Below are 20,872 nucleotides of genomic sequence, written 5' to 3' on the forward strand. Positions count from 1 at the left end.
GGTTCGATTCCTCAGCACCACATAAGCAAAAAGAAAAAAGCCAGAAGTGGTGCTGTGGCTCAAGTGGTAGAGCGCTAGCCTTGAACTGAAGAGCTGAGGGACAGCGCCCAGGCCCAGAGTTCAGGCCCCACGACCGGACCCAAAAGAAAAACAACAACAACAACAACAACAAACAAACAGCAGATGGCACTCTACTTATTCCTACTCTAACCAATGAAAATATCTCAAGTTCCTGAACAAACCCACATACAGTAGCATACAATCTTTGGCAGCTCTCAGAAGCTTAATATACTGGTTAAGGATAATAGCTATTATTATCCTAGGGATAATAATGCATTAGGATAAGAGTTCATTAGATTCTTATTAACTAGCTCTACTTAAGGTCAAGCCTTCCCTGAGGAGAGAATACAAGTGCTCCAAAATGGCAAACATAAGAGAGAAGGTACAGAGATGCTGCCATTTGACTTCTCACTAGGAAGAGGGAACTAGGTAGAGGGTCATATGGGTATTTATAATATTTGTGGGTCACACAAAACAATCATTTCAGGCAGATAGTCCATGGCAGTTTACAAGACGCACAATATCTATCATGTACCAAATGATTTTTCAAACCTTATATAGCCCAAGGGAACACACATTCCCTACCCCTGCTAACACATAGGAAGAAGCAGGATGATATAGCTTTTAAATATTCCAACTTAAGATAGCAAATCCAACTGATAATTTACATTTAGCACTCTGAGAAAATAAAGGCATGGGAATCTTTTCCACAGAAATTAAGTCTATATTGCACTGCTTGTTAGAAAGCATGGAGCTGATTACAGGTGGCTCACCTGTAATCCTAGCTACTCAGAAGGCTGAGATCTGAGGATCACGGTTCAAAGCTAGCCCAGGCAGGAAAGCTCTTAAGATACTTTTATCTCCAGTTAACTACCAAAAAAGCCAGAAGTGGCTCAAGTGGTACAGACAAGTACTCAAGCCTAGAACCTGCACAAAGGAAAAAAAAATGTAGAAAACAAATCTGAGCACTAGTGGCTCACACCTGTAATCCTAGCTACTCAGAAGGTTAAGATCTGAGGATCACAGTTCAGTGCCAGCCTGAGCAGGAAGGTCAATGCAACTCTTATCTCTAACTGCCAAAAAAACCATAAGTGGAGGTGTGGCTCAAGTGGTAAAGCACCAATCTTAAGCTAAGGGACAGCATCTAGGCCTTGAGTTCAAGGCCCAGTACAGTAACAGCAACAACAAAAAAACATGTAAAATAAAAAAGAAGCCAAAAATTAAGATGCCTGTAAGTATAGACACCCTCCAGAAAAGATGGAGAAAGCCAGTCAGGAAGGCATTAGAAAAACAGGAGAACCAAAAGGGACAACACACTTGGGCAAAACAGAGAGTCCTTCCTACCTACCCAGAGCATAGGAAGAACTAGGATTTTTCTCTAGCTCTTTTGCTGAAGATTGCAAAAGTGTCATTCCCCTCTTCTAAGAAACAAAGAGTCTCAAGAAGAGAACTGTTTATTGGGTCAATACCTCAATGATGTAAAAAGGAAGGAAAACAAGTCCCAAGTCCGTGAAAGAGAAGCTATGTCCAAGGCTTCCTAGGGCAAAGGGCCATTCACCTGAGAGCAAAGGTCAACCTAGAGCCTATGGAAGTCAAGTCCCAAAGTGAGAGCCCATAAAATGAAGGTAAGGGAGGGGAGGAGAGGGGAGACAGCCAGAACTGGAGTCTCCCTGTGACAAGAGTTAGTATAGAGAGCTAGCTAAGCCACCTCAGAACTGCCTGTTGACAGAGCAGTTGCCAAGCTACACATTAGTAGGAAAATTATTCTGTGCATCTGGTGGGGACAAAGTAATCATGATGGTGGTTCAAGAAGGCCAAGAGGGAAGTCTCTGAAAAATATGTCAATATTTACAGAATTGTGAAATAAAAAGCCTTAGCCCAGTGCTGTAGCTTACATCTGTAATCCTAGCTACTCAGGAGGCTGAGATCTGATTGGGGTTCAAAGCCAGCCCAGGCAGAAAAGTATATGAGACTCTTATCTGCAATTTAACTAGTCAGAATAAGCCCAAAGTGGTGCAGTGGCTCAAGCGATAGAGCATTGAGCACAAGAGACCCAGGGACAGTGTCTAGGCCCTGAGTAGTTCAAGGCCCAAGACTAGGGGGTGTCAGTTGTAAGGCTTGAACTCAAGGCCTGGGCACTATCCCTGAGCTCTTTTGCTCAAGGCTAGTGTTCTACCATTTTGAGCCACAGCATCACTTCCAGTTTTCTCATGGTTAATTGGACAAGAGTCCATGGACTTTCCTACCCGAGTTGGTTTCAAAATGTAATCCTCAGATCTCAGCTTCCTGAGTAACTAGGATTGCAGGTGTGAGCAACCAGCACCTGTCTCTAATGATCCTTAAATGTGAGAGTAGATCTGTGTTTTTATACCTACATCCCAAGACCTCTACAATTATGGTCACCAGAAACTTACCTGCATTTACAACAGGCTGCTCCTGTAAGGCAAAGGCTGAGGCCTTCACAAATGCTGACATGAAACCTAGCTTGATATTGTGTTTCTTTAGGAAAGCATCCTTGTGCCGGGCTCTCATCTCTTGGATGTTACTGTAAAAACACATTACAAGACAAATGACAACAATGAAGCACCAACTTTGACTCTGACACAGGTTTTACACATGAACACTTCTGGGTGAGGTTTTACCTTGTTCAGTACCATCTCCCTAAGTTCAAGTTTTGAAATAGTACAAAACAAGTTGTATCTCAAGTTTTGAAATAGGTTAATACAATAATGTTCTTTCATAAAGAGTAAATGTAAGCTGAGCACTGGCAGCTCACACCCTGTAATCCTAGCTACAAAGGAGGCTGAGATCTGAGAATCATGGTTCAAAGCTATCATAGGCCAAAAAGTCTTTGAGACTCTTATGTCCAATTAACCACCAGAAAACTGGAAGTGGGGCTGTGGCTCAAAGTGGTAGAGTATTAGCCTTGAGCAAAAGAGTTCAAGGACAGCACCCAGGCCCTGAGTTCGAGGAGGAGGAGGAAGGAGGAGGGGGAGAAAGGAGGAGGAGGAGGAGGAGAAAGGAGGAGGAGGGGGAGGAGGAATGCCCCAGGCTTGGCAAAAGAAAGAAAGAGAGAAAGAGAAAGAAAGAAAGAATAAAGAGGAAAGAAAGAAAGAGAAAGGGGGAAGAAGGGAGGGAGGGAAGGGGAAGGGAAGGGAAGGGGGAGGGAAGGGAAGGGGGAGGGAAGGAGAGGAGGGAAGTAAGGAAGGAAGGAAGGGAGGGAGGCTGGCTGGCTGGGACAGTGGCTCAGTGTTAGAGTGCTTGCCTCGTATGTATGAGGCTCTGGGTTCCATTCCTCAGTATCACATAAGCAGAAAAAGCTGGAAGTGGGCACTGTGGCTCAGGGAGAGGAGGGAAGGGAAGGAAAAGGAAGGGAGAGAGGGGGGAAGGACAAAGAGAGAGGAGGAGGGAGGGGAAGGGGAGGAGGGAGGAGGGAGAAAGGAAAGAAAAGAATGACTTCTGGCTCCACTAAAATCACCAACTATCTACCTTGAAAAATAGCATTTTAAGTTTTTAAAGTATAAACAAAGTCTACAAAAATTGAGCAAAGCAGTCATGACTATACAGCTGAGTAAACCCAAGTTCTTCAAGGCTCATGGGAAAGTCAACGGATTAACTTTTTATTTCTTCTAAGTTAGCAGTTCCATCCACTTGTCCTTTGAACAGTTACTAGCACCACCACCTGTGAGGATCAGGGCTGGGCAATATAGACAGTGCCAATCCCTAGTTTTCACTTTAATGATTGTGGTTTCCCTTGGTACTCAGAAAAGTGACCTGTGTGGGCTGCGGCCCATCTTCTTCGGATTCAGCAGCAGAGCCTGGCCTGAGAAACCTTCAGAACTTAAACAGCTTTTGGTCTGTCAGGGCTTGGCTTTTTGTTTGTTGTGCTGTTTTTTTTTTTTTTTTTTCATAGACACTACAGAGTTAGTGGGAAATTGCTTCCCCATCATTGTGCTATAGAAAGCCCTGTATTTATCAGAATAGCATTTCAAGATGCAAACTGAATTTAGCTTTTTATCAGGCTCAAATGCTCAGTTCTCCTATCCCCCATCATAGCTTAATTTGACATTAGCACATTAGCAGGAAAGATAAGAGGAATACTTTAACTGCCTTCTTTAGACCATTTGTTTCTGAAAAAAGAAATTTTCCTAGGAAGACTGATTGGCTTAAAATGTTTGTTTTCCTGGGTCTAATCTTATTTAGTGCTAGGATTACCACCCAAAAGACATTACTGGTTCCCAAGACACAAAGCTGCAAAGGAGGGGGAAAGAAAAGTGATAAGCATCTTTGCTGCCAGAAACTGCCTGAATGCCATTGTCTAGTCATTAAGGAGTTTCTATTTCAGATCTGTGCCCTTAGAGGCAGAGCTGGGACAACAGGGGAAAGGAAGAAGTCTCAGAAAAGCCTCTTATGGATTGGCTCATCAGCATAAGACCCAAAGGGCACTCAATCTAAACCAAATTATAGGCTATAGTGAGACCCCAGGCCCATGTTAAATGATACTTTGATTAGCTGCTGAAAGGAGAACTTACCTTTAATCAAGGCTGTTGGGCCAACTCCATCTTTCAGGACCACAAATATTTACATGTTTCATCTCAAGAAAACTGGGTAGAATTTCAAAGCCCAATTCAATTTGTGTACAATTTACCCTTAATGCACTGAAACATTAGCTGCAGGCTTTGCAGCTCACTAGACAGGTCTTCCCTACATAGTAAAAACACTACAGAAAATCACGTCAAGTTTATAGAAAGCTTCTTAACAGAATGGAAACATCAAGTGAAATTTGCCTGAGTCCTACCCTATCAATGATGTCCCAGCACACTACCAATAAACTACTTTTTTCTATTTCACAGGTCCCTCCCAAGGAAGGAAAACAAATTTCCCTAATGAAAAGCAGATGGGCAGACAATACTCAGGATAAAAGGAAGCATTTGATGGTTTACCTCCTGATTTAATATAAATTTCTACTTTAGTATATAAAATCTGAAATATAGATTCAACCTTCACCATTCCTTCCCAGACAGACTTCTTACAAAGGAAGTGATTTATGATTTTTGTGTTTCCCCATCTGTGTCATGGTCCAAACCATAAACAGTCTGGGATGACTTTTCCCCACAATACTATTTGTCAAAATGCTAGTTAAAGCTTGGCACTGGTGTGGCTCATGTTACTCAGGAGGCTGAAATCTGAGGATCATGGTTTGAAGCCAGCCCAGGAGGGAAATTCCATGACTTGTATCTCTAATTAACCACCAAAAAGTCAGAAGTAGAGTTGGGGCTCAAGTGGTACAGCACTATCCTTGGGCATGCAAGCTCAGAGATAGCACCTAGACAAAGTGTGTGCATGTACATCCATATAAATGCACACAAAATGCTATTCTTTTTGTGTTGGTGGTGGTTGTGGGGCTTGAACTCTGGGCCTGAGTGCTGTTCTTCAGCTCTTCAGCTCAAGGCTAGCGCTCTACCACTTGAACCACAGTACCACTTCCGGTTTTCTGGTGGTTAATTGGAGATAAGAGTCTTACGGGTCTTTCCTGCCCAGGCTGGCTTTGAACCAAAATCCTCAGATCTCAGCCTTGTGAGTAGCTAGGGTTACAGGCATGAGCCACTGTAGCCCAGCTTCTTCTTCTTTGTTTTTTGTTGGTCGTGGGGCCTCAACTCTGGGCCTGGGCGCTGTTCCTCAGCTCTTCAGCTCAAGTCTAGCGCTCTACCACTTGAGCCACAGCGCCACTTCCGGCTTTTTCTGCTTATGTGGTGCTGAGGAATCAAACCCAGGTCCTTATGCATGCAAGCCGCTGAGCCACCTTTCCAGCCCACAAAATGCTATTCTTAAAAGCCTATTAAAACTCTTCTTCCAGGACCCTTCCCTGAATGCACTGGCTACTTCAGTCCTAACCTTTAAATGAAATAAGCTCACTCTGTCCTTTACTTCATATTCATCTTTATCCTTCTGACATTTGTGTTCATCCAAATTAGATAGTAGGTAAACTCTAGGGATTCAAGGGCTCCCTTTCCTTAACTTTATATCCCCTTGAATTCCATACTTCAGTTCCTTATGTATAGGAAGCGTTCATTAAGACTGTTGAATTTAACCATTTTTCTTTTACTATAGTGCTTATGTGCTAATATTGAACAAATCAAAATGTTGAAAAAACAGTCAACTAATTCACTACAGGAATACGAACAGTGGATTAGTTCCTTTTACTAACATTTGAGGCATTTATTTTAAAACAACTTGCTTTCCATTTCACTAAAAAAGTCAGGAAAAGAGAGAGCCAAGCCCCTGTCTTTTGCTTGCCTCATTTTGAATTAAGAACATTGACAAGGAGGAGATTCAAGGTGTGGTGCTTCAGTCCTGAGCATGCTATCAAGGGTTTTCCATACCAAAGGTAGGCCAAGGAATAGGCCCTCCTGGGCTGGTGGCCCCATTTTTGCTTGACAATCAGATACCAGTCAGAGTTCAAAACTAGTCTCATTTATCAGAAGTCATAAGATTCAGGTATAAAAACCTAAAAGGCTAAGGTTTTAAGTCATTGAGGAGGCAGCGATAGTATAAAGAAAGTCAGTTAAGAGGATGAAACCAGTGTGTTAACAAGTAAAGCAAAGTAGTTCTTTTCCCTACTCAACGTAGTTTTAGAATCTGTACTAGCTAAGGACAAGGGCAAATTCAACTGTTCAAGAAAAGTCCAGGCATGGTGGCCATGTTTGTAATCTCATTTTGAGGCCAGCCTAAACAAAAAGTTAAGGAGATACTATCTTAAGCCAGTATGGGGTTCATGTCTCTAATTCCAGCTACATGGGAAGCAAAAGTAAAAAGATTTTAGTTCAGACTGGCCAAGCAAAGAAAAGCAAGTGCCTACCTAAAAAATAATGCAAACAAAAAGGGCTGGAGGTATGGCTCATATGGCTGCCTAGCAAGCTCACAGTGTAGAGTTTAAACCCCACTACAACCAGTACCACCAGTATCACCATTATCACCACCACCACCCAAAAAAGAAACAACACATAGGAAGTGAGAGGGACTAGAGATCCCACCTCATGTCAATCTCATTGAAAGTGGTCAGCATTGCGCATGTATTTTGTGCCTCCTTCAGACGCTGAGCTATGCGCTGCCGCATCCTGTTCATTTTCTCCTGAAAGGAAAGTGGAACAGGTATTGACAATCTGGTCTCCCTGAATGAAGCATTCCCCACATAATCAGAGACAGAATTCATCTTGCCAGGAGTGGATGGCAAGCATTACAACATTTAAATACAACCACAGCTCTAGACTTCCTTTTTCATATTTGAACTGGCCTTCCTTCCTGAGCTTGAACAAGAAAATAGGCCAAAAGCACTTATTCATATGTATCTAAAGTTTAATCAAGAATGAAAGGGGCTGGGAAGGTAGCTCAGTGGTAGAGCACTTGCCTTGCATGCCTGAGGCCCTGGGTTCGATTCCTCAGCACCACATAAGCAAAAAGAAAAATCCGGAAGTGGTGCTGTGGCTCAAGTGGTAGAACGCTAGCCTTGAGCTGAAGAGCTGAGGGACAGCGCCCAGGCCCAGAGTTCAGACCCCATGACCAGACCCCCCCCCAAAAAAAATGAAGGCCCAGAAAATGGTGTGATTTAAAAATCAAAGCCAATTTATAAAGAGTAAGAATATGATGTAGGTCTAGCCAGACTAAGAATCATTATAGAAACAATAATTTCTGTTGATATACGCTTGCATGAGAATAGCTACTGATGGAATAGAAACTCAAGAACACATTTTTTTGAAGCTACTGTATTTTTAGGACGTATTCTCAGGCAGAAGAACCACATTCTTGACCATTACTTCCTTGAGGTTTTATGTTTGCTACTGTGTAGTATACCCCTTAACTACAGCTAAGCTAGGTAGGACTTCCTGGAAGTCTAAGAATAGAGCTCTCATCAAAATACCTCTCTGAAATATATATCATCGTGGGAAGAAGAAAGTATGTCACTAAGCTACCATTCCCTGGAAATATTTCACTCATGGGAGGCATTTCATTGGTGGTCTAATGGTGGGAAAGCCACCGGACAAGCATGCTGCAGAAGTACTCAAGTCTTATTCATATCATTTGAGGGTTATGTGGTTACAAGCAAATCACTTCCTAGACTCTATTTGTCAAGGCCAAGGGAATGAAATGCCAGCCCTGCAAAGGTGGGCATCCACTTTCAACACTGCCTTTCCACTCTGCCTCTTTCCTAGAAACCGTCCTCAGAGGCTTACCCGATGTTCTGTACGCAAACCTCTGCCAGCTCCTGGCTCAGCTTGTGGAGGAGCAGCAGTAGGTTTCACTGCAGACACTGAAAACCAAGAGAAGGTATAGTTGTATCACAGACAGAGTAATCATTGACCATTTGCCCCTGCTTCCATACCATATTGCCAATTAACTCTCAAGGTATTCTAAAGTTAGGTTATCATTTCTACCCTACAGATTAATAATGTTTAAATTAAATAAGAAGCCTACAGTGACATAGCACACAGAAAGCTGGATTGTAAACCCAGATCCTCAGATACAAATTCTAAAGATTTTTCTGCAAAGCAGCCAATTAGCCTGTTGATTAGACAAGGTATTCTTCCACAATAGAAAGACCCAACATTTGGGGGCTTACCTGGTTTGCTAGAAAGAGGTTGCTGTGAGGGTGAAGGTACAGGTGGCATGTGAGTGGGTATGGATGCTGCAGGGGGAGGAGGAGCTGCTGGTGCTGCAGGCTCTGTTTTGGGGGCTGCAGCAGGAGCTTCAGCTGGTGCAGCAGCCTTGGCCTTCGCAGGAGCAGCTACAAAACAACAACAACAAAATAACAGATGCCACTAGCACTGCCTGGAATGGAGTCAACCAAACTGCACAGACTAAGCAAAACTAAATGGCAACACATCTATTTCCAATCCATTAACAAATTTCTACTGGGTATTGTATACACAAGGCAATAGGAGACACAAAGACACGGGCACTATTCTCTAGTCCCCAGAACCCTTAAATCTTCTACATCAGGTAAGTGGCTCAATTTGAATGGGTTCCTCATTTTATAAATATCTACTGACCATCAAGTTCACCACATACTTTCAAAATACCTATGTCCAATGAAGCAAAAACTCAGGCAACCTGGTGCCAGTGGCTTATCCCTTAATCCTAGCTACTCAGGAGGCTGAGATCTGAGAATTACAGTTCAAAGCCAGCGTGGGCAGGAAAGTCTATGAGACCTTTATCTCCATAAAACCACCAAAAAGCCAAAAGTGACGCTGTGGCTCAAGTGGTAGAGCACTGACCTTGAGCAAAAAAAAAAAAAAACAATTAAAAAAAACTCAGGTCTTAACTACAAACCCCAGCACTGACACACACACACACAAAAACCAAAACAAAACATGTGGTGGTACATGCTTGTAATTATATGACTGTAATCCTAGCACTTGAGAAGCAGAGACAGAAAGATTTAAGTTTGAGGCCAGCCTGAGTTACACAGTAAGATTCAGGCCCAGCTGATCTAAATATTGAAACCCTGTTTCAAAAAGGAAAACAAAAAACAAAAAACTGAAAGCAATTTAAAATGGTTTAAACACATAAATGTTCTAATTATAGTAATGTTATGTTCATTTCAGCATTACATGCCAAACCACTAAGAAGTGGGAGTTTAATCAAGTTCAAAGCTCACGCCTATAATCCTAGTTACTCAAGTCCGAGCTCTGAAGATTGAGGGTAGAAGCCAGGCAGGAAAGTCTGTGGTGAGACTCTTATTGCCAATTAACCAACTCCCTATCCACACCAAAAAAAAAAAAAAAAAGCCACAAGTGGAACTGTGGCTCAAGTGTCAGAGTGCTAGCCTTGAGTATAAGAGCTCAGGAACAACACCTAGGAACTGAGTTCAAGCCTCTGACCAGCATCAAAAAATAGAGTTCAAGACATCTTATCCAGGATGATTCGATAGTTAGTTAGGACCTAATCAGATGGTCAAGTAACAAATTCTTAGCTTTAAATTAGATATTTGTTTCAATCTTAACCCATTTGGGTATCACATCCAGTTTTATACTTGAATCAGAACTTTACTTTCCCAAGAAGAAACAATCAGAAGATGGACTTCAACTGGAAGACCCGTTCTATTTCCTGTCACTACATATTTTTTCCCACTTTGAAGTTGTTCTTGGCCTGATCAAATTTAATGATGCAATTTCACCTTTTGCTTGACTATTTTAACAATGAAATAATTTAGTAGTGCCATCTAACTGAGTCATAAAAATAGACTATTTTCTATTCTTTTCTTTTCTCTTTTATTTTTTTTTTTTTGTTGGTCATGGGGCTTGAACTCTGGGCCTTAGCTCTGTGCCTCAGTTCTTCAGCTCAAGGCTAGCACTCTACCACTTGAGCCACCGTGCCACTTCCAGACTATTTTCTAATCTCTAATACTAGATTGTGAGATACAATACAAATTCCTCTTTTACATTTCTTCACAAGAAAATTATCCATGTTTTCTAGATATATCCTGAAAGAACAGACATGAAAAGACAAATTACACCGAATTCTCTACAACAGACACCATGAGATAATCCACCTTCTGACTTTGCAACAGTGGCTCTCAGTGGCTATGCATCAGAATCTTGTGGAGAGCAATAAAAAATTATGACAGTCAGGACCAGATAAATCCAAGTTCCTGGGACACAGAGACTAGTTATTTGTGGTATTTTTGAAGCTCGATGTGATTTTGATGTTTTTTTTTTGGGGGGGGGATGGTGGAGGAGGGCAATCACTATCTTTAGAAAATTAATTTCTATTTTGTCTAAGAAAGGATCATCTTGAGAACTATCAACAGAAACAGTATTGAGACTTACTATTTTTTTTAAAACTTCGCTTTTGTTTTAGAATTTTAAAAAGTTCACACTAATTATTCCTCCTATCTCCTCAACTAAGGGCACCTAGAAAGCCAAAATCTTTGGCTATCAGGGAATTAGTACAGTATGTTCAGCTCCAGTTCCAAAGGGAAACACTGAAGACCTTGATCACCAGAAGAACTTCTTTACCACCAGTTTTCCTGAGTGTGAAAAGAGGAGTGCCTCCTTCAACTTTTCCTCCATCAGGTACCAAAAGAGCTTCAATCACTCCATGTGCTGGTGAGGGAACCTGCACAGATGTCTGGAAAAGGGAAAGAGAGAGAATCTACATTTCTATCCAGCATTATGGAATCACCAATATGACTCACAAGAGTTGCAACATCGTTATACAAAACCCTGGAACAGAAATACCTAAGGCCACATATTCAGAGCCAGAGCAATGATAAGTCATTGCTATTATTAAGATTCACTTCTTCTGTCCCTTCTTGGAAATGTTAAAGCAAAATTCAGTTAATGTGTTTCCAAGTGACATGGAAAAACTAGAAACAGTTCATAAAACACAAAGAAAAATAAGTTACCAGACTAGTTACTAAGACACATAGTGCATACTTCAGAACAAACAAAAAATTAAACTTTAATTCCTTTCTTTTTAATGATCTGTTCCAACTTCTACCACTGAAGCTAGAGCTAGTTAAAATTTATCTTTAAAGTGATGAATTCCCATTTCTTTCCTTAGATTAAGAAGTTGTCACTGATTTAGTATAAGCCCACCTTGTCAGTTTCAATCTCACAAACCACTTCATCTTCTGCAACTGTGTCTCCAACAGCTGGAAAGACAATCAGAGGCTATCTGTTAGGGGGAATCCCCAGTAGTCCCACATTCCCTTTGTCAGATGTGTTAGAGAACTCCCTCCTATGGGGTATAAAGAAAGAAAAGTTGGAATCCAGGTACTGGTGGCTCATGCCTATAATCCTGGCTACTCAGGAGGTTGAGATCTGAGGACTGCCGTTTGAAGCCAGCCTAGGCAGGAAAGTTTGTGAAACTCGTATCTCCAATTATGTATCTGAAAACTGCAAGTGGAGCAGTGGCTCAAGTGGTAAAGTGCTAGCGTTGAGAGGAAAAGAAAAAAAAAAAAAAAAGCTCAGGGACAGCATGCAGGCCTCACAACTACCAACAAAAATTTAAAAAAGGAAAGGTGGAACCATAAGACTCACTGAATATTAGTGGGAGGAAGAGAGACTTTTAGGATGTATTTAACTTAAGAAGTTGAGAGGAAGCTAGGAAGTTGAGAGGAAGCTGGGTACCGATGGCTCACACCTATAATCCTAGCTACTCAGAAGCCTGAGATCTAAGGATCATGTTTCACAGTTAGCTTGGAAAGGAAAGTCTGTGAAACTTATGTCTCCACTGAAACACCAATGTGAAAGTGAAGCTGTGATTCAAGTGGTAGAGTGCTAACCTTGAGCACAAAAGTTCAGGGACAGGCCTTGAGTTCAAGCCCCTGAACAGGCACCCAAAGTTTAAAAAAAAAGTTGAGAGGGTTAGAATGTGGCTGGAGTCAATCAAGGCCCTGAATTCAAAATCCCAGTACCTCAAGAAAAAAAGCAAGAGAAAACTAAATCTCACCTTTCTCCCACCTCACATCACCCTCTGTGACTGATTCTGCAAAGGCTGGGGTTTGGACTGTAATCACATCATCCTCTAGGAAAAAAGCAAAACAGAACATTACAAGTAGTCGAGTTTCTTCCTTTTTAATGTTTTTCTTTATTTCAACTCAGCCAGTTACTGCTCTTTCCATGAAAACTCAACTTATAAGAAAGCAAATACTTACTGCACACAGCTGTAGTTCTGAAGAAGCGAATACTGAAGACACTACTGTTGTTAATGCTACAAAAGAAACGAAAGTTAACTCCTTTAGCTGGTGAATTACTTACATTTTAGTTCAGGCACCTTCCCTTTAAATGAGTGATTCTTGCTCACAGTGACATCCACGTGAACTTGTCGAAGTATACATGTCCAGGCCAAACCTGAAGAGATTCTGACTCAGCAGGTAAAGTCCCAGAGCCTGATGACTTGGGTGCCTTAAATAGAGCCCTGTGCTGCAATGAAATGCTACTTCTCAAAAGAGAGACTTATTTGATTTTCTGAAAAATAGGCTTCTTTGTCCTCTGTAGACCCACCAAAATAACTTAGCTTCCCGATTTGATTTCTTGCTTAACTAACCAAATCCATGTAAGTTAAATGGTATGCCTTCAGGTGGACTTGCCAGAGTGCTAGGAAACTCTGTCCCCGGGATTAAACACTTAGATTAGATAAGGCCATTAAGATGAGGCAGTGAGTTAACTCAGAAGTTAAAAAAAAGTGTTTTGGCAACAAAACAAACACACCCACATGGAATCTCCTATTCTGTTCTCTGGCAAGAAAGCAGCACAGCAGTCCATTCTACACTCATTCCAAAATAACCTCAAATACTAAGGCATTTTCTGATACAGCATTTACATAAAACAGTGTAAATGAGAGAAAGATACAATCATGTGTGAACAGTACTTGAGTGTCTAATGCTTTAGTGGTAGAGTGTTTGCCTAGTATGCATGAAGCTGGGTTCAATTCCTCAGTACCTTATAAACAGAAAAAGCTGGAAGTGGCATTATGGCTCAAGTGATAGAGTGCTAGCCTTGAGCAAAGAAAGCTCTGGGCACCAGGTACTGGGGCCTCACGCCTGTAATCCTAGCTACTCAGGAGGCTGAGATCTGAGGACTGCAGTTCAAAGCCAGCCTGGGCAGGAAAGTCTGTGAGACTCTTATGGCTAATTAACCATGAGAAAACTGGAAGTGGTGCCATGGCTCAAGTGGTAGAGTGCTCATCTTGAGCTGAAGAGCTGAGGGATAACGCCCAGGCCTAGAGTTCAAATCCCACAACTGACAAAAAAAAAAGCTCAAAACAGTGCCTAGGCCATGAATTCAAGCCCCAGGATTGGCAAAACAAAAAAAAAAAGTAATAATAAATATAGCTAGGTGCCAGTGATCAGTCATTCACACCTGTAATCCTGGTTACTCAAGAGGCTAAGGTCTGAGGATCATGGCTTTGAGCCATGATCAGTCAGGACTCATCTCCAATAAACTACCCAAAAAGTAGAGCCGAGGCTCAAGCAGTAGAGCACTAGCCTTAAGCAAAAGCAACTCAGGGAGAGCACCCAGTTCCTGAGTTCAGGCACCAGGACCAGCAAATAATAATGATAATAATAGTAATAATAATAGCAACAACAACAGTATCAGTATATGTACCATAAGTTTGTCTACTGCTATTTGACAGTTACAGAGAATAGTTTGCACTGACAGGGACTTGTTTACACGGGTAGGATTTCTACAACAAGCACCTTTACAAAAAAAAAAGCGGAAAAAAAAAGAAAAGTGAATAGCTTTAAGTTGCTTTTTGATATTTCTACTTTTATAATGTCAAAATAACTTTATAAGGTCTCTGGGAAATCAAGGGAAATAAAGTAATTAAAAAAACAAAACAGGACACAAGGCTGGATGTGGTAGCTCATGCTGCAATCCCAGCCACCTGGCAGGCAGAAATTGGGAGAACAAGCATTTGATGACAGCCAAAAAGTCAGTGAGTCCTATCTCAAAAATAAACCAGGTACGTTCACACAAGCCAGGAATCCCAGTTATGCAGAAGGTAGAAGACAAGATAAAGGTAGTCTAAAGCTACCAGGGCAATAACAGGAGACTGAAAAAAAAATTAAAACAAAAAGTGCTGGGGTTGGGAAGGTGGCTCAGTGGTAGAGCTCTTGCCTTGCATGCATGAGGCCCTGGGTTCGATTCCTCAGCACCACATAAGTAAAAAGAAAAAAGCCGGAAGTGGTGCTGTGGCTCAAGTGGTAGAGTGCTAGCCTTGAGCTGAAGAGCTGAGGGACAGCGCCCAGGCCCAGAGTTCAGGCCCCACAACTGGACCCAAAAAAAAAAAAGTGCTGGTGACATGAATCAACTGGCAGAACACTCGCCTAAAAACACAAGACCCTAAGCTCAAACCTCAACAAAACAAAAACAAAAACAAAGCAACACCAAAAAACCTACACACAATATGTGTCTAAAGTTTGTAACCATGTAAAAGGACAAGCCAATAGGCAAAACCTAACTTGTAACATGTAAATACTATGTTATAGTTAGACGCCCAGGAGCCTGGAGCACAGGCTGCTTCTGGGAAGAAGCATTCAGTGGAGATATAGGAAGGATACAAAAGTCTGACACACTTTTCCCTGAACTGTGTAATTACCATTAAATAAAAACATAATGTCAAAAATATTCTTACAGCTTGGCACTGGCGACTCAGAAGGCTGAGATCTGAGGACTGTAGTTCAAAGCCAGCCTGGGCAGGAAAGTACATGAGACTTATCTTGAATTAACCACCAAAAAGTCTATAAACTCTTATCTCCAACCAACCAATTACCCACCAAGAAGCTGGAAGTACAGCTGTAGCTTAAGTGGTAGAGTGCTAGCTTTGAGCATAAGAGCTCAGGGACAGTGCCCAAGCCCCGAGTTCCAGCCCCAGGACCAGTAACAGAATAAATTAATTAATAAAGAGTTAAACAAGATTTTAAAAACCAAAGTGGGCAATTCACTCAGAAAATAACCAAAAGTAGCACTAGATTAGGTCACATAATCACGGGTGATCCAGCCTAAAGTTGGAGGTTTTCTTCCCCATAACTTACAAATAATTTTTTAGTGTATTACTGAGAAAATCGTAATTGTCCATTTTCATTTAAATTGCATGGGTAATACATTGTAATATATGAGCAATATATGTTTAATTACAAAAAAAATTAGATATTCACTGCAGAATATTAGAAATAGCAAAAATATTTTAATGGAATTGTACTATACAGGAAACAAAATCACTTTGTAATCTGCCTTTTTCCACATTAACATGAGATAGCTTAATCAATTCCCTACAGTTTGCCACTTTGAGAAGAATCTGGGTAAACCATGAGTAGCATAAATTCCTAGAAATTTGTAGATCAACACAAAATTCAAAGATTTATGATTGCCAAATGACCCTCTAAAAATAACATGGGAATTCATACTTCTAGTACTGTGTGCAACATTTTCTGAATGAAACCCTAATTTCACTGTGAAGCACAGTAAGAAGCCACTCCACAGATAACCATTACTTTGAAGATTCTCCCTGCAGAAAAGGTAGTGTCATAGCTCTTCAACACGTTATCAGAGAGCATTCTTTTACTATCACCCTAAAAATACTGAGAATGCAGAGCAGCTCCAAGCAACATTCAAAAGTAGACATTTGAAATACACATGGGTAGTCTTTGTCCAAACTCTACATTATGCAACAATAGCATTCTCCCAGCACTAGTCCAAGATCCAAATGATCTGCTTTTACTGTTTCCAAAATGAATAACTCTGCCACCAAGAGGATGGTCTCAATCATCACATACATGTGACTTCTAGCCCCTCAGCTGCACTTATGTCCAACTGAAAATATTTAGCAGTACTCTTCTGGATCTACTTTCATAATTATAATGGAAGTTTCAATGTAACTTTCATTATAATTTAACCACCTGAGGAGAGCAGATACACTCTTGGTCCAACATTTGACATGAGGCTAAAACCTAAAGTATAGCATAAGTAAATACCATGATCATCAAGGTTAGGTCTAGACACTCAACATAGCCACCTCTAATTCTAAGTCTGGAGGCCAATGAAAACAATCAGATGGTCAAACTTAAAACTGATGTCTTACTTAAACATCCTGTGGCTATATTATCTATACCATATCCCCTCCCCTGAGATACTTACACAATCTTTCTGCTGTCAGGGTAACCTGGTACCTGACAAAAGGAGACTCCTGCAAAAAACAAAGCAATTCTTAACCACAAATTTCTTATACAGTATATGAGATGGAAATAAAATAAGGCCTGCTCACTCCCTAACCCTGAGACCAGCTGCAGACAGCAATATAATCTTTATCACACAGAATCCTGCTTTTCAAAATTTTCCACCAAAATAGCCTAATGGCAGAGAACAACTGGTCTTGGAGTACAGTTGAGAGTGGGCATGTGTTAGGCTGGAGAGGTATTTGATGGTATAACCTACAGGAATTTTATAATATACCTCAAGAATTCAGACATTTTCATTGACCTTGTATGTTTGTATAGTAAAATGTCTCTATTAATTCAAGTTTTCAAATACAATTGAAGCTTGAAAAAAATACATGATGACGCTAGGCATGATAATGCACACCTGTAATCCTTGCACTTAGGAGACTGAAGACAGAGGATTGAGAGATTGAGACCAGCCTGAGTTAGAAGCCAGCCTAACAGGGGAGACAAGAAAGGAAGGGAAGTAGAGCTGTGGCTCAAAGTGGTGGAGTGTTAATCTTGAGCAAAAGAGCTCAGGACAGTGCCCAGCACTGAGTTCAAGCCCATGACCAACAATAAAAGAGAGACAAGAAGAGAGAGTAAGGGAGAGAGGGAGAGAGAAAAAGGGAAGGGTGAGGTGGTCACATGATGGCTTATCTTTCAACTTCATATAATCTAACTGGAGAAGTTTGTGATGGGGTAGAGGTAAGTATTGGTCTGGGTTTTACTGGATAATGGTATGGAAACCTTTCACTGAACCCTACCAACAAAGACTGAGCTATTTTAGGCCCAGTCTCTCACATTTGTCCTAGGACTGAGCAAATCATTTCCCTATACAGTTCATCTTTCTAAAATCTCCTACTTTGGCTCCTTCCAACAACAGGAAAACTCTTTTTGCCTACCAAGAGTCATCATAACCAACTGTATTTCCTCAACTGATGCCTATAGAATGGAGCTGTTTTCCTGAAAATATTTTCTTACACCTCTTCATAAACCTCCCCAGAGACAAGGAAATCACTCTATATTCAGTAGCTAATTCATATGCAGTGCATAGCATGTCTTTGGACTAAAGCACAACAGCCCATACTGATTTTTGGAACCCTGAGTCCCATGGAGAGTTTACCCTACAACCAATTTTATTCAGTGCTTTAGTGCTACAATGTTTTCACATAAGCCAGACATTAGTGGCTCATCCTAAGACCTGAAAGATACTGTTTTAGAGCTAGCCCAGGCAAAAAAGACCAGGAGATTTAATCTCCATCTAACCTACACAAAGCAGGGCTGGAAGCATAGCTCAAGTGGTAGAATGCCAGCTGTGAGCCAGCAGACCAAATGAGAACTCAAGGTCCTCAGTTAAAGCTCCAGTACTAGCACAATCTACTCTCACAATGACTCTATGATGACCACTGGCCATTATTCCTATTTCACAATATAAGTAGCTCCTGGATGTTAAGTAACACAAGGTGAATTCCTGAACCAAGATGCAAATCTCTCAAAATGCAAGCTCTTCTTCTTGACCTACCAATCTATAAAGTGAAGAAAACATTTTAAATATGTTTCAGTATTCCCAATTCAAAAAAGTTTATTACTGGGAGGCCACTATGAAGTGTGCTAGATGCCTTGTCCTCCTGACTTAGGATAAAGTCCAAGCACTTAATAATGCTCAGCTATTTAGCCTTCTCTATCTTTCCAGTCACACATAGGCTTCCTTTCCATTCCTGTAACTCATCAGGTCCCTTCCTGTTTGGAAAACTTTGCACAAGATATTCCCTTTGCCTGGAATATCATTTTCCTAGCTAGCTCATGTATTCTTCAAGTCTCATCTTAAACATCAGTTCTTTGTTGCTGAAAGGGAAGCCGATCTTTATCATACCACACTCTGTACTTCTCTTTCCTAGTAACCACAATGTAATTATGTACTTATGTGTGCACAGTTGCGTTTTTGCTCTTTCTTTCCAGCTAGCCCATAAGATCTATATGAGTAGGGACCATCTGTACTGCTGTCACTTAGCACAGCAGCTGGCATGGTAGTAAGCACTCAATAAACGATCTGTTGTATACTAAAGAAGCACACGTGGCCACTAAAAACTCAGGCTGAGAAGGAGTTGAGTGAACCTGGTTTAACCAATAGTTGGCTTTGTGACCTTGGCCAAGGCACTTAACCTCTTGTATTATGCATTTGTAAAATAGAGACACAACATTTCTTGTTGCTTGGTGGTCATTACACTGCACAGAAAGCACTCAGAACAATGCTCTGCAAAATTGAGGCATGATTTAAACCTAAAGTAAGATTTACTCATTCAACAAATATTTATGCTAGCCATATAATTAAAACACACACACACAAGCTATGTTAAGGATGCACTGTTAATAGCAACCCTCCAGCCCCCATCCAACTTTTGGGATAAAACCTAAATGTCTTTCAGTAGTTTACCCCATCTTCTATTGCATGACATTCTTTCCTTTAACTAAAATGTTCTAGTCAAATCATTTGGGGGAAGGGGGAGTGGGGGCAAATGGGTTTGAACTCAGGGCCTCCCACTGCTAGGGAGTGCTGGGCCATATACCACCAGCACCCCCTCCAATCATCTTTTATCCAGTTAAAAAAAAAATCTTGCCAGCCCTTTCCTTTCCTCCTCCTCTTGCTCTTCACTGTGCTAGCTCTGTCACATCCTCCAGGTCACACCCTTACTGTCACCTACTTAAAGAACGCTCTTCTGTCACTCTCACTGCTTTAAGCTCTTATCACAATTGATCACCTGTTTGGCAATTTACACTGTCTTCCCCACTAGCCCATAAGCTCCATGAGGGCAAGAAGAATTGCCCATTGCTGGATCACAAACGTGGGTACCTAGTGCAGTACCTAAAACATAGTAAAAGCCCGATCTCCAAGGACTGTGACATGCGGTAAGGCCCTGGGGTTTCATCCCAGCACCACAAAATAAACCCCCAAACGAAAACTTCTTACTCGCCACGCGCTGAGTGAATGAATGCTAGTGCTTGTTTAAAATTAAGTGAAGCATTTTGCTTCACTTCTATCTGCTCGGAACTGTCTTTGCGCATTATGAGGGGGAAAGAGAACCTCCCCTCCCCAGATTTCCTCTGGTTTCCTCTGCAGCCCGAGGAGGGCATTTTAGGTGACGGCAAGGGCAAAACTTACCAGGCAGGGAACGTCTCCCTAGAGGGCAGTTCCCCTGTTGAGAAAGAAGACATTATCGACGTCACCCAAGATGAAGAGAGGGAAGAAAACCGCTTTTTTTTTTCTTTAAAAGTGCGCGTTAGGTGCGGGTGACAGGTGAATCTCCCAACTTCAAAGGCAACTGACACACACGGGGTCTGTCAAGCTGCCTCGACTTCCCCCCACGGGGCCGCCCCGCGCCGTTTCAAACAGCCCGGATCGGGTTGGGGTCAGCGCGATGCCCGCCTCCCTCGGAGTCGGGCTGGGGTCGGGCGGGGCGCGGAGCCCGGGCCCCGGCGCCGAGGCTGGGGTGCAGCGGGAAGCGGCCGGCCCGGGCGGCCCCGGGACCGCGCGGGCCGCAGGGCTCCACACCCCCGGGGGCACGGGAGGCCTCCGCGTCCCGGTGTCCTTGGTGCCCGGCCTGGCCGGCGCGCCGCGCCCCTGCCCTTCAAGCTGCCCTTCCGCCTGCCGCCAGTCTCCTCACCCACCGGAGCGTCGGCCCGGCCAGACAGTACCTTCTGGAAGGCAGCGAGCGAACGGCTGAACGCCCGGGACACGCAGCGGGACCGGGACAGCATCGCGGCGGCGGCGGCGGGGCCGAGGGCGGGCGGACACCGGATATAGGGCCCGGCAACAACCGGAAGTGGCGCGGGCCGCAGCATCCCGCCGGGCGGTGAGGGGTGCTCGGAGCCAACCACTGGCAGGGAGTGTGGGGGGGGATGCGCGAGCCGGCTCAGCCACCGCCGAGGGGTCCGGCGCCGGTGAGCCGGGACCCGCGGGGAGCGCGCCCGGGGCTGCGCGCGGCTGTCCCGCCTGCGCTGGGAGCGTCCGGCCGCGGGAGCACCCCGAGGCCGGCCCCTCGCCGCCCTTCCCTGACGCTAGCTCTGGGTTTGGGGTTCCGAGTTCAGCTCGGCAGGGCAGGAAGGGCG

General features: G+C 42.7%; 1 protein-coding gene across 1 annotated transcript in view; it reads right to left on the reverse strand.

Moving 5' to 3' along the window:
* Nucleotides 1-20,584, reverse strand: part of Dlst (dihydrolipoamide S-succinyltransferase (E2 component of 2-oxo-glutarate complex)) — a 24,906-nt gene extending 4,322 nt beyond the window's left edge. Inside the window, exons 1-11 of the mRNA XM_013016081.1 lie at nucleotides 20,459-20,584; nucleotides 19,926-19,959; nucleotides 16,704-16,752; nucleotides 12,719-12,774; nucleotides 12,514-12,588; nucleotides 11,658-11,713; nucleotides 11,076-11,187; nucleotides 8,678-8,842; nucleotides 8,292-8,368; nucleotides 7,095-7,192; nucleotides 2,475-2,605 (exon numbers count right to left, since the gene is read on the reverse strand). Of these exons, the coding sequence (XP_012871535.1) occupies nucleotides 2,475-2,605; nucleotides 7,095-7,192; nucleotides 8,292-8,368; nucleotides 8,678-8,842; nucleotides 11,076-11,187; nucleotides 11,658-11,713; nucleotides 12,514-12,588; nucleotides 12,719-12,774; nucleotides 16,704-16,752; nucleotides 19,926-19,959; nucleotides 20,459-20,521 (916 nt within the window). The 5' untranslated portion in view covers nucleotides 20,522-20,584. The remainder of the gene's footprint in view (nucleotides 1-2,474; nucleotides 2,606-7,094; nucleotides 7,193-8,291; nucleotides 8,369-8,677; nucleotides 8,843-11,075; nucleotides 11,188-11,657; nucleotides 11,714-12,513; nucleotides 12,589-12,718; nucleotides 12,775-16,703; nucleotides 16,753-19,925; nucleotides 19,960-20,458) is intronic.
* Between the last annotated feature and the right edge of the window lie 288 nt (nucleotides 20,585-20,872).

This window comes from Dipodomys ordii, unplaced genomic scaffold, assembly GCF_000151885.1.
Source record: "Dipodomys ordii isolate 6190 unplaced genomic scaffold, Dord_2.0 Scaffold2, whole genome shotgun sequence".
Classification (NCBI taxonomy): Eukaryota; Metazoa; Chordata; class Mammalia; order Rodentia; family Heteromyidae; genus Dipodomys; species Dipodomys ordii.